The sequence below is a fragment of the Aotus nancymaae genome, unplaced genomic scaffold, assembly GCF_030222135.1.
Source record: "Aotus nancymaae isolate 86718 unplaced genomic scaffold, 86718_ANA_hifiasm-v0.15.2.pri h1tg000006l, whole genome shotgun sequence".
Classification (NCBI taxonomy): domain Eukaryota; kingdom Metazoa; phylum Chordata; class Mammalia; order Primates; family Aotidae; genus Aotus; species Aotus nancymaae.
This window is the reverse complement of record NW_026988417.1, coordinates 46590782-46604112: the sequence shown is the minus strand read 5'-3', so window position 1 is coordinate 46604112 and position 13331 is coordinate 46590782. Positions and strand designations below refer to the sequence as shown.

General features: G+C 41.1%; 1 protein-coding gene across 2 annotated transcripts in view; it reads left to right on the top strand.

Moving 5' to 3' along the window:
* The window catches only part of TXK (TXK tyrosine kinase), a 68227-nt gene that overhangs the window by 9333 nt on the left and 45563 nt on the right, over nucleotides 1-13331 (top strand). Inside the window, exons 2-4 of one of the 2 annotated variants that reach the window (XM_012441143.3) lie at nucleotides 10205-10259; nucleotides 11306-11408; nucleotides 12097-12302. In XM_012441143.3, coding sequence (XP_012296566.1) covers nucleotides 10205-10259; nucleotides 11306-11408; nucleotides 12097-12302 — 364 coding nt within the window. Of the gene's footprint in view, nucleotides 1-10143; nucleotides 10260-11305; nucleotides 11409-12096; nucleotides 12303-13331 lie in introns of both variants that reach the window. The other variant, XM_012441145.3, reaches the window with a different exon arrangement.

Genomic DNA, 13331 nt, shown 5'->3' with positions numbered 1-13331 from the left:
TTGAATGCCAGAGAATTTCATTCGGCATCTCATAGTTTGGTGCTTTATTTTGGATGAGCATTTGTTTAAAAATATATTTCTGGAATAAAAGGCTAGGCTTATGAGCCACCACAAATGCTGGCCAAAGCTCCGGAAGCTCCGTCTTCACCTTTGTCATTCCACCCAGTCAAAAGGTCATGGTCAACTCATTTTTCTCTGTGGCCAGCATCATGCTGTGAAATACTGGGTGGCAGGATGAATTAGTGGAGAAAAAAAGAGCTCAGATGTAATGTAAGGGTGTTGATATTGGTGGGGTCTTATTTAACAACTATTTATTGAGTTCTTGTTATGTGCTAGACACTGATGCTAGAAGCTAGGGAGAAGACAAAAAAAAAAAAAAGGATAAGATGCAGTCCCTGAGATTGAGACACTTACGGTCTGGTCCAGTGTCTCCACTGGGGTTGATTCTGCCCCCTGGGAACATTTGGCAATGCCTGGAAGCCTGGAAACACTTAGGTTTCCACAATTGGAAGGGGGTGGTGGTGTGGGTGTCAGAAGGGAGGGGGCTGTGTTGCTGCTGGCATCTAGTGCATAAAGGTCAGAGCTGCCATAAACATTCAATGGTACACAAGACATCTCTCCACAGTAAAGAATGATACTGTCTCAGACATTGATAGTGGTGATATTGAGAAGCCCTGTGAGAGATGAAGCCTACACAGAGAAACTTAAATGACCGTCTCAGGTGGTACCTAATTAGGAGCCACAGGGCAGGGCCAACCATAGGTGCTTTAGGAACCGAAAGGAGAGCAGATGGGAGTGGATTGCAATGGAAGTCTTCCTTTCCAGGCTGGAGGCAGAAACGCATGTGTCTGTGAGAACAGAGCAAGCAGAAGCAGCTGGTGCAGCAGGAACTGGTGAATGCTGAAGAGTCAGGATGGGGTCAGTTATGGAAGACCTTGAAAGTGGGGGAACATATAACGCTGAGGATGAAGAGCAGTTGGCTGAGGCAGGCTTTTAGGGAGATGGGTACATACGGTGAATCAGAGGAGACAGCTGGGAGCAGAGACTCTAAATTCAGGTTCAAATCATGGCTCCCTGCTGACTAGCCCGTTGACTGTTGGTAAGGAGTAACTTCTCTGTGATTCAGATTCCTCATCTGTAAAGTGGCATCTACTTCACAGGGTCATTGTGAGGACTAAGTTCATTAATGCAGAATTATAGGTGTGAGTTGATGAGGGCTTAGCCTTGGTGGTTGGCAGGGTGTATAAGAAGGAAAAAGCCAAGCCCTGTGAACAGATTAATGGCAGATTGAATGGAAAGGGTGGGGCTCAGGAAGAATCTAAGTTTTCTATGGTGGACTCATTCACAGACATGGGAAGATTAGAAAGGGGAAGCAATAGAATGATTTTCTTACTGAGGATAGTGAGGAAGATGATAATTCTGGTTGGGGAAAAGGTAAGACAGAGGCCAAATTGGGGAAATAAAAATCCTTTTGCATCTATCGCTAAATATGATGTGCATGTAGAAAGTTGTCAATCATAGAATGGGTACCTAACTATCAAATCACAGTCCTACTTGATTTTCTGGGTTTTTCCTTTTCTTTATAAATTTGAGTTTTGAAATATTTCAAGCATACAGAAAAAAGTAGAGAATAATATAACATGCTAGTGATGACTCAAGGACAAAGTGTCCATTAGATACACTTTTTGGCTTTGATATTACATAATTTTAGTTTATATTAAAACATGAGGCTATATGGTCAGAGCTCACCTTGCTGGACCATTTTCCAACTGCTTCTAGGCTGAGAACTGTTTGCTCTGCTTGGCTTGTGGCCAAGTTGTTCTCTATCTTCAGTATCTATTCAGTCTCCCTACTATATAGACACCCAAGGTCTTATCTTCCCTTATTTCAAGGACTTTCATGACCGAGTTCTTCCTCTCTGGTCATACAGTTTATCACTTCCAATTGAACCTGCTTGTTCTGTTCCAAATACCATTTACAAATTCCCATTAAGAATGAATCAAGAGGGCCGGGTGCGGTGGCTCACGCCTGTAATCCCAGCACTTTGGGAGGCCGAGGCGGGTGGATCACGAGGTCAAGAGATCGAGACCATCCTGGTCAACATGGTGAAACCCCCCGCCTCTACTAAAAATACAAAAAATTAGCTGGGCATGGTGGCACGTGCCTGTAATCCCAGCTACTCAGGAGGCTGAGGCAGGAGAATTGCCTGAACCCAGGAGGCGGAGGTTGCGGTGAGCCGAGATCACGCCATTGCACTCCAGCCTGGGTAACAAGAGCGAAACTCCGTCTCAAAAAAAAAAAAAAAAAAAAAAAAAGAATGAATCAAGACAGGTACATCCTCTGAACAAGCTTATAATTTCGTGCTCTTTCAAACATCATTTATTCATTCACTGAACAAATATTTATTGAGTATTCATTGTGTCAAAAAGTGTTCTAGCCTCTTGGGATATGATAATTGTGAGCAAAATAGACAAAGGTGCTTGTTTACATACTTGTGAGGGAGACAAACCATAAAGAAAAAAAGATAAATAAGTTGCATAGCATGTTAGAAGGTGAGAAATGCACCAAAAAAGAAAGAGAAAAGTAGGGCAGGGTGAGGAACCTCAAAGTTAGAGAGTGCAGGTGGCTGTGATAATGGATCAGGGAGCTATTCACTTAGAAGGTGAGATTTGAGCAAAGACTTGGAGAGAATGGAAGGAGTTAAGACTGGAGGGATGAGTGCTCTGAAAAAAGAAAGCCAAGAACCTCTGGTGAGAGCAGGCTGGGTGGCTCCAGCAGCAGCACTGGGGTGTGGCTGAGTGAGATGAGCAGCAGCTTATTTCAGAGGAGATGAGAGGCAACAGGAGGCCTGATCATGGAGCATTTTTTAGGCTCTTGTGGGACATTTAGCTATAACCCTGAGTGAAATGGAGAGCTATTGTGGGGTTTACAGACGAGGAGTAACATGATCCGAGAACCCCACAATTAATTTAAATTAGGATTTAATTTCTCTGGCTGCTGTGCTGAGAATAAAGCATAGTGGGAGGAGGAGAAGCAGGAAGAAGTTAGGAGGCTATTGGTGTGAGCCAGGTGAGGTGATGGTGGCTTACCCATGATGGTGACGAATGAGGTAGGGAGAACAGTGTGTGTGTGTGTGTTTTAAATTGTGGTGAAATATATATATTAAAATTTTACGGTTTTAACCATACTTGAGTGTACAGTTCAGTGGCATTAAGTACATTCACATTGCTGTGAACCATAACCATTCTCTTTCTCCAAAACTTTTTCATCATCTCAAATGGAAACTCTTGAATAAATAGCCTTCTGTTTCCATGGGTTCCATATTCCTGGGTTCAATCAACTGTGGATCAAAAACATTTGGAAGAAAAAAAAGAAGGATGGTTGTGTCTGTATTGAACATGTACAGACATTTTTCTTGTCATTATTCTCTAAACAATATAGTATAACAATGATTTACATAGCATTTACATTGTGTTAGGTATTGTAAGTAATCCAGAGAGATTTAAAGTATACGGGAGGAAGTGTGTAGATTATACGTAAATATCATTTTATGTAAGGATCTTAAGCATCTGTGGATTTTTGGTATCTGTGGGGGGATCTGGAACCAATCTCTCATAGACACTGGGGAAGACTGTATTTTTTAAAGGCACAGTCAGCATGCTTTCTTGATAAATTGGCCTGGGTGTGAGAGAGAGAGGAGTCAAGGAGGACTAAGATTGTTGACCTGAGCAACTGGAAAGATGGAATTGCTTTTGACAAGATGAGGAAGGTTGATAGAGCTCATTTGGGGAGGGAGGAAGAAAAAGAGTTCAGATTTCATCTCCTGTTTACTTGAGGTATCTACTAGACATCCAAGTGGAAAATGTGAGAATGTATTTGGGTAGGTGAGTCTGGAGTTAATTAGAACTGGGCTAGGTGTGTACATTTGGATATCATCAGTTGATAGATGATTTTTGTACCTCAGAAGGCAATGGGATAATCAAAAGAGTGAATAAGACAAAGAATAGAAGAGATCAAAAGCTTTGGGGGAAATCTAGCATTATTAAGAGGTCAGGGAGGTAGAGAACAAAGCAGCAAAAGAGACTGACAAGGAGGCTGGTGGCTCATGCCTGTAATCCCAGCACTTTGGGAGTCCAAGGCAGGTGGATCACGAGGTCAGGAGTTCAAGACCAGGCTGGCTAACATAGTGAAACCCCATCTCTACTAAAAATACAAAAATTAGCCAGGCATGGTGGCACTTGCCTGTAGTCCCAGCTACTCAGGAGGCTGAGGCAGGAGAATTGCTTGAACCTGTGAGCCGGAGGTTGCAGTGAGCCAAGATGGTGCCACTGCACTCCAGTCTGGTGACAGAGCAGTCAGTCTCAAACAAACAAAAAAGAGACTTATTTCTAGATTTCACAATAAATAGGGAGCAGAGCAATGGAGGAAATAAGATCATGAGAAGTTTTTTTTTTTTTAATGGCTGAAGTAACTGCATATATGTATATATGTATGTATATATTTGCTGATGATCCAGTAGAGAGGGAAAAATGGTGATATAGGAGAAGGAGGGAGTATTTTTAAAATTTTGAATTGAATACCTCCGAGTGGGCTTGGGCACAACATTTTGCCACAGTCTACACTCTATTCTGACCTACTTCATTCACTTATGTAACCTACATTTAGTTTTGCATCCTCTGGCCTGGATAGATACAGATCTATTTGGGGCTCTAAAACAACACTGGAATAAACTGGTTAGAATGTAAATGAGACCCATTCCTGCTAATGTCAACAGAGTTCCCAAGTGCTAATGCACCCTCTCTTCCAAGAGCGATATTTTGGCAGTTTGTTCATGCAGACACCAGCAGGCACAGAAGATGAAAATGGACAGTCATAAGCAGCTGAAATCCAAACACCAAAGAACATGATGTAGTGCAGATTGTTGGGAATTAGTAATTTATTTTATTTTTGTCTCCAGAAGTAAGTCTTTGGGTGGACCATGGAAAATGAGTAATTTCTGGGTGCAGAAAAAGGAAGAGAGAAAGTTGTTAAATCAAGGGGGAGTGATGAAAGAGCTGTGGGTGCAAAGATGAGTCTTTGGTTGGGCTTGGACTTGAACTGTATGTCCAGGATAGAGAAGAGAGGTTTCCCTTTGGACCATCCATGTTTCTGTGGCTCAACAACTGAGTAATGGTGATGTCCAAATTAGAGAAAGGCAAGTCACTGGTGCATGAATATAGGTTTGGAAGATCAACTTCTTTGATAGGAAAGGAACTAATAATATGTACCGATGATGTGTAGGGAATAAATTTTGCAGCCAGCCTCTAAGATGGCTCAGTGTTCCCCACATTTTAGTATTCATTCCTCTCCATCCTAAACTCTATCTTGGAAACAAAATCTGTAAGGGTTAGTTAAACATTCCCCTAAGCCTTCTGGGTTCTGGTTGGAGTACACCTATGGGGAACCCTGGAGTGAAGCTGCAGTGAGGTTGTTGTATTCCTAAACAGCAGATAATTGATCCCCTCAAAGTGATCTCTGCTCTACCGCTACTCTCTCTCCCTATCCTGGTCCTTTTGAACCTAGGGGTGGTGATAGTTCCACTACTGCTGGACCTGGGTTCCTGTGTATCTTTTGTGGTTTCCTTACCCCCATTCACTCATTTGTAATTAGTCCCTTTAAAATAACCCTTTCAAAGTTAGTCTAAGTATGTCATGTTTCCTCTTGTAACCCCGACTAATACAGTAATTGATATCAGAAGTGACTCTAGGAAGCAGATTCAGAGTTGGGTCTGGGATTTATTTGGTCATATATTTAGAGGTCCAGAGATACCCTTTGCTGGGAGGAATAACTCAGTTATCAATTACTCAAATTGTCATTGGTAGTGCTTGGGATAAAGGGCAAAGAGAGGGCAAGATGCTGGCTTTATGGAGTTTCAGGAAAGTCCCAATAAGAAAATTGCAACACAAACCCCTAGGAATAAGGAGTAATGCCTTGACTCTGTGCTGATAACTATTTTCCATTTCAAAAGTAGCTCCTGACTTGCTACTGGTAAAGACTAAATGCTTAATCACAGATCATCAAATATTTATGTTATCCAAGCTGCCTATCATGAGCTGACTGTTATCTGATTCAATGAACTATGAAATTGGGCATGTGTGCTAGTTTTCTATACTAATCTAGAAGTGTCATATTTGAAAGTGGGCCCTAGCAGATCCAGAAGCTTCCAGAAAGCAACATCTACTCACGTTGTACCTGCTCTTTCTGCTTCTACTTCAACTCACACCAGTGGCCTCCTGGGTAGCTCTCCAACAGCTAATGGGGGAAAAATCTCTGGCCTGATTTACAGGAAGATCTACATCATAAATATGTACCAACAGGAAATACCCATTGTACCACAGCCTCATTCAGGTAGCCTGATAGACAGTGTTGAAATAAAGTCCTCCCAGAACTTCAGGAAACGCATACGTTTATTCATTTCATTAGGGAAAAAGATAGTTTGAGGCATTGATCTACCTTGATTCAAGGGCAATGGTAAAAACAAATTGGCCTGCCAATGGGAACTAGGAAGGAACAAAACTGGGAGATTGGTGACAAAAAGATCTTGGGGAAAGGAATGTGGTTGAATTTCTTAGAACAGGGACAGAATAGGAAGATGTAACCAGAGGTTGACAAGATGACCCATGTAGTGGAGGGAGTTAGCTTTTTCTTGGTCTCACTGGTGCTTGTTCAATGGTCCCCTGAATACCTTACCATGTGACCCATAACTCCAAAGCAGCTGACTTGATAGAACAGAAGAATGGCCTTTTAAAGGCTCAATTACTATCACATCTGGAAGACAGCATCTTGCAAAGTAGGGTCCTGCAGGAGGCAATCAATGTCTTAAACCATCAGCAGATATGCTTTTGTTTTTTCATAGCCAGGACACATGCATCTGGAAATGAAGCAGTGGAGATTGGAGCAGCCTCTCTCACCATTTTGTCTAATAATCAACTGGGTATTGTTGTTTACTTTCCCTATGACCTTGGTTTTTGTTTTGGAGATCCCATTGCCAAGAGAAGAATCCTTGTATTAGGAAATATTGAAAGTTGAACTGCCCTCCGGCCACTGCGGGATTCCCTATACTACTGAATGTATAGGCCCTGAGGGAGGTCAGTGTAGCTGGGGTGATTATCCTGATTAACAGGGGATAATTGGGTGGGTGCATCACAATTAAGACAAAGAGGACTTTGTTTAAAAATTAGGGAATGCATTAGCTTCATTTCTTAATATTCTTAATAGTCCTGGTCAATGGAAAACTGTAGCAACCCCACAAAGACAAGACTAAACAAAGACCCAAATCCTACAGGAATGAATATTTGGGCACCATCTTCAGCCAAGGTGTGGGCGGTGGCAAAGGGGAACATGGAATGGATGATGGAAGAGGGCATATATGATTTCCACATTAAGATGGGTCAGGTGTGGTGATTCATGCCTGTAATCCCAGCACTTTGGGAGGCCAAGGTGGGCGGATCACTTGAGGTCAGGAGTTGGAGACCAGCCTGGGCAACATGGAGAAATGCCTTCTCTACTAAAAACTACAAAAAATTAGCTGGGAAGGTGGCATGTGCCTGTAATCCCAGCTACTCAGGAGACCTGAGGCAGGAGAATCACTTGAACCTGGGAGGCGGAGGAGGTTGCAGTGAGCCAAGATAGCACCACTGCACTCCAGCCTGGCCAATGCAGTGAGACTATGTCTAAAAGAAAAAAAGAAAGAATAAATGGATGCCGAGGGGTGGACTGGGCTGGATGTGTCGTGTCTGCTCCTCTCCCTACTTGTCCACTCTCTGCATTTCACCAGTCTGCTCTTGGCTCCTGTGTGGTTTACATACAACTATCTGGCTTCTTGCTGGGTTAGGCTAATGGAGAGCCCAGCAAGGAGCGGGGAAGGAGAGTGGAGTAAGGATATTTATCCTCCTGATTTTCTGGCTATGAAGTCTCCTTGGGCCATCTGTGCCCTTGGACGGGTGATAAGTGCTCTTTTCCAGGTGACCTGTGCCACAGATACCCTCTCTTCCTGGGTTCTGATAAGCTTCCCTTCCCTCCTCATTTTGTTAGGTGTGGTGACAGCTCAGCTCTGGATTCCTGCCCTATCCTTGTAGTTTTACTACACTCTGCCTACATCTCTATAATTACTTCCTTTTATAAATAAATCCTTCTCAACATATTCCCATTTGAGCGTGCCTTCTGATTCTTGATGGGATCCTGGCTGATCCCTCTGTGTTCCAGGGACTTTAAAAGATGTTATCTAATTGATTCTTCACCACGATCCTATGGCAGCCAGTCTTCTTGATTACCCTCTTAATGTATACCTGGTGTTGTCCTAGGTGTTTTACATGAATCAGTCAGTTAGTCCTCACCATTGCCTTACTTAGGCATCCTATTATACCCATTTTACAGATGAGGAAACTGAAGCACAGAACATTTAACAGTATTCTCAAAGTCATAAAGTTAGACATTAATCTCTGCCTTATAGGGCTTCTCAAAGGGAGTACATACTATTTACCTCATTTTTACAGTTGGGAAAACTAAGGTTTAGTGAAGTAAAGGGACTTACCAAGATGTAGTCAGCCGGGCGGCTAGGGCTAACCCCAGGGTCTGTCTCCCTTCAAAGTGAATGCTCACCTCTAAGGTACTCTGCTGCCTCCTGAGTACTTTAGTTTCAGATGTCAATATGAGTATGAACTGATACGGAAGTGCAGGTTCTATGAAAATAAAATAGCCTTTTGAAATTCAAAATTTATTTCTGGTCTTTATTTTATTTTAAATTTAATTCACTCTATTTTTTTGAAGACAGAGTCTCGACTCACTGCAGCTTCCATCTCCCAGGTTCAAGGGATCCTCCCACCTCAGCCTCCTGAGTATTGGAGACTACAGGAATGCACCACCATGCCTGGCTAATTTTTTTTTTTTTAATTTTTTGGGGTAGAGTTGGGGTTCTGCCATGTTGCCCAGGCTGATCTCGAACTTCTGAGCTCAAGTGATCTGCCTGCCTCAGCATCCCAAGGTACTGGGATTAGAGGCATGAGCCACCACCCTCGGCCTATTTATGGACTTTAAAAAGGAAAATCATCTCACTTAAATAAAGATGAAGCTTGACAATGAAAGTGTAGGCATAACCCAGACTTACTAGTTAGTTCTTTCTTCAAATATTGTTATCTTTAAACTTAATTCATATTAAAAGCCTATGTTTTATGGAATACTATGCAGCCATAAAAACAAATGAGTTCATGTCCTTTGCTGGGACATGGATGAAGCTGGAAACCATCATTCTCAGCAAACTAACAGAGGAACAGAAAACCAAACACCACATGTTCTCACTCATAAGTGGGAGTTGAACAATGAGAACACATGGACACAGGGAGGGGAACATCACACACCGGGGCCTGTCAGGGGATTGGGGGAAAGAGAAGGGAGAGCATTAGGACAAATACCTAATGCACGTGGGGCTTAAAACCTAGATGGACGGGTTGATGGGTGCAGTAAACCACCATGGCACATATATATCTATGTAACAAACCTGCACATTCTGCACAGGTATCCCACAACTTAAAGTTAAGGAAAAAAACCCAAAAAACAATACCTAGATTCCTCCCCAGATAGTCTAATTTTATTGGTCTGAGGGATGCAGGGTATGACCTGTGCTCCAGAATATTTTTAAAGCTCCTCAGATAATTCTAACATGCAGCTAAGGTTTAGAACTATTTTAAAATTACAATAAATAAAAAAAGAATAAATAAAATTCCACTGAAATGTTGATGGAATTTAAAAAAAAGCCTATGCGTTAAACAATTTCATTTAAAAAATTGACAGACCTAATTCAAAATCCCTGCTAACAGATTTCCGAGGGGAGCGTTGCTTTTGGAATCCTATTCTCTTGTACATTTATTAGCCAACATTAGTCCTGACAAAGGTAGAAGAGAATACGCTGGTCATTTATCACTCACAGACTGAGGAAATGCAAAAACCAGACCAGAGGAGAAGAGCCTGAGAAGGGAAACCGCACTGGCCACCGTGCCAGGAACTTATTTTTTGCTTTAGTGACAGTTACTTGTCTTCCACTAGTGAAGGAAGGCATGATAGAGACTTTCATACGCTTTATAACAATTCATATCTCCCTCCTCTTAGAGACACCCTCAATATCACGTACTCATGGCTTTCTAACAGCTGAGAATGATCTGCTTTTCAGATAACACCATCCAGTCGGTTTTCTGTTGCTGCTGTTGCTGTTCAGTGCAGAAGCGGTAAGTCTACCTCCAAGGGCAATTTTTTGAGAATTATTTGATTCAGTTTCTTTATTACCTATGGAGTCACCACGTCTCTTTGCACCTGCTGTTCTCTCTACCTAGGAACGCTTCTCCCATTTTCTCCCTGTTGAATGCCTATTTGTTTAAAGGTCTAGGTCAAATGTCAGGTCATCTGGGATCCTTTCCTGATCCTTTAGACTTAGTGGTTCATTCCATTGTGTTCCCACAGTGTGCGGCATGGTTCTCCACTTAATTTTTATTTCGTGTATGTTGTTTATTGGTCTGTGCTCCAATAGGTAACTTTTGCCCTTTAAGGGCAAGAATCCTATCTTAGTTATCTGTCTCCCCAAAACTATCAGTGTATCTTATACTTTGATCACAATAAATGACTCTGTAAGAATTAAATGCAAGGCAGCATGTTAACAGAAAAAGCTAACATTTAACAGGAGTGTACTGTGTATCAGATACTATGCTAAAAGATTTATTTTTATTAACTCATGTAGTTCTCAAAACACCTACTTTTTTTTTTTTTTTTTTTACCATCCCCATTTTACAGATGAGGAAATTGAGGCTTAGAGAGGTTACATTTCTTACCCAAGGCCACTCTATGAAATGGTGGAGCTGGGATTCAAACTCATGTTCCTAATCACTATACCATGTCTATTTATAACAAAAAGACACCATCAAATGAGGTAATGAATATAAAAGGACAAGCACCGAGCCAGATACAGAGTAAGTTTTCATTACTATGATTATAATTTATGCCCCAAAGATGCACCAGACTCTACTGGGAATGTGACAAGTTTTCACAATTTTATTTTATAACAACTCAACACTCTTAGCATCTCTAGTTCCTGCGTAAGAAAACTTAAGTTCTTAAAACTAGTAATTTGCCCAGGGAGATGGAATTAGGAAGCCTTCTAAATGAAAAAGCAGTTGGAAAGAGACCTGGATTTTTCTACTCTTTCTGTGAAAATCTAGTGGATCTATAGATACCTTTTGTACAAATAATTATTTGTAACATGATTGCTTTTCAATGACAGACAAGTGAGAACACAGATAAGCTTGAGCACAGATGAAGAGCTTCCAGAAAAATACACCCAGCATCGCAGGCCGTGGCTCAGCCAACTGTCAAATGAGAAGCGAGTGAGTATCATTTTGGCAGGCAAGAGGGGAATGGAGAAGGTTATCTTTTTAGAATCTTCATTCATGAGGTGCTGTTTGTTGCCCAGAATCTAGGATCAGGCTTGGCCCCAAATAAGTGCTCAATAATTTGTGAAGGCATGTTCTAGAAGAAAGTCAAAGGGAAAAAAAGACCAGTTAAAATCGGCTACTTATATTTAAAGACAGAACTTGCTAATGGGAAATGAGTGGGGGAAAAACATATTTTGGCTCCTGTCATTTTGAGGCTGAGATTAATTTTCACTTCAGTGAAAACAGCATTCTTAGGAAGTATGGTAAACCCAAGCACAAGCTGCCACCACATGAAAAGAAAAAGGCCATTTTTCTTCTTCCAAGAGAGAAAAATTTCTTAAAACAAGGTGAGACTATTGAAGAAGAGTACATCATCTTTTGAGAATTTTGATATGAAAAAAATCCAGTACAATGCTGGCAAGAGAACTTGTGATCTCAAAAAAGTAAAAATGATGAGTGTGTTGCTGGATCCAAAAGGAATTTTATAGTTAGTCCTTTCCTACATTTATCCCATCATGGCTTCTGCCTTGGTATAGCTGGATAAGAAAAGTGAGGCAGAAGGCAAGATGCTTTATCCCTATTTTATTTAGTACAGATTATTAAAATGATAGTAAAACAACTCACTTCTTGGTTTTCACAGTCCAACAGGGGCCGTGTGCAACCGTCAAAACGAAAGCCACTGCCTCCTCTCCCACCCTCTGAGGTTGCTGAAGAGAAGATCCAAGTCAAGGCGCTTTATGATTTTCTGCCCAGAGAACCCTGTAATTTAGCCTTAAGGAGATCAGAAGAATACCTGATACTGGAGAAATATAATCCTCACTGGTGGAAGGCAAGAGACCGTTTGGGGTAAGACATTTATATGACTTAGTCCGTATCCAGTTCCTCCAACACAAAGAAGACTATATAGTGACTCAGGCTTATAACTCTTCCCTCTGCATGAAATGGAAACTGTCCCCTCTCTCGCAAGGTATGTGAGAGAATGAGAGAACAGTGATTTCAGGCAGAGTCTCAGAACCAGATACACCTGGCTTCACATCCCAATGCTGTCACTTACTATTGTGTGTCCCTGGGCAAGTCACTTACCCTCTCTGAGTTTTTGTTTTTTTATTTGTACAATGGAAATAATAATTCTGACAATGTAGTTTCTTATTCTGATTTGTACTTTTATTTGGGAATTTGTTGGTTTTTTTTTTTTCCTGTTAAGCTCTAAGGTAAGAACAGAAATAGCATCTTATTCACTTTTATGTTTTTACAATAACTAGTTTTGGAAGCAAGTCGCTGCTGAATGAGATTAGAAGGAAAAAAGACCCTGGGGATGCAGATAGGTTTCATTGTGTCAGGTGCAACAGATGGTTAATGCCTGACTAGAGTCCTGAGTTGAGAGGAATTCCAAGGAATATCTGGACTTCCTGAGAGAGAAGGCTGGCATTGATTTCTGATATTTGCCAAGATTTAGAGATTATAAGTATCCAAGTATTATAAGCATGTAAATTACATACCTCTTTCTTTAACTACATTTTCTCAATGATGTGGCCCTCTTAACAGTTCTTAACATGTGATGGAGACTTTTCAATGGAAAAAGAGGCATTAGTAGGTTCAGGACTGTGTAATTAGCCACACCTGCAGATGGACTATTGGCATGCCTCAGACTTAAAAGTTGAATTTTTGATTTCACAGTTAGTAAGTGAATAGATTCTTTAAAAAAATATAATATGCAACATTAATGTCAAAATTCTGCTTTGCCACTACCTTCAAACCCAAGTGTTTCCCCAAAAGTAAATATTATTATGCATTTAGTATATTTTCAGATTATTTTCAGTGTGCTTGCATTCACATATCAAAATATATGGTATTGTTTGTAGAATTAATTTACCT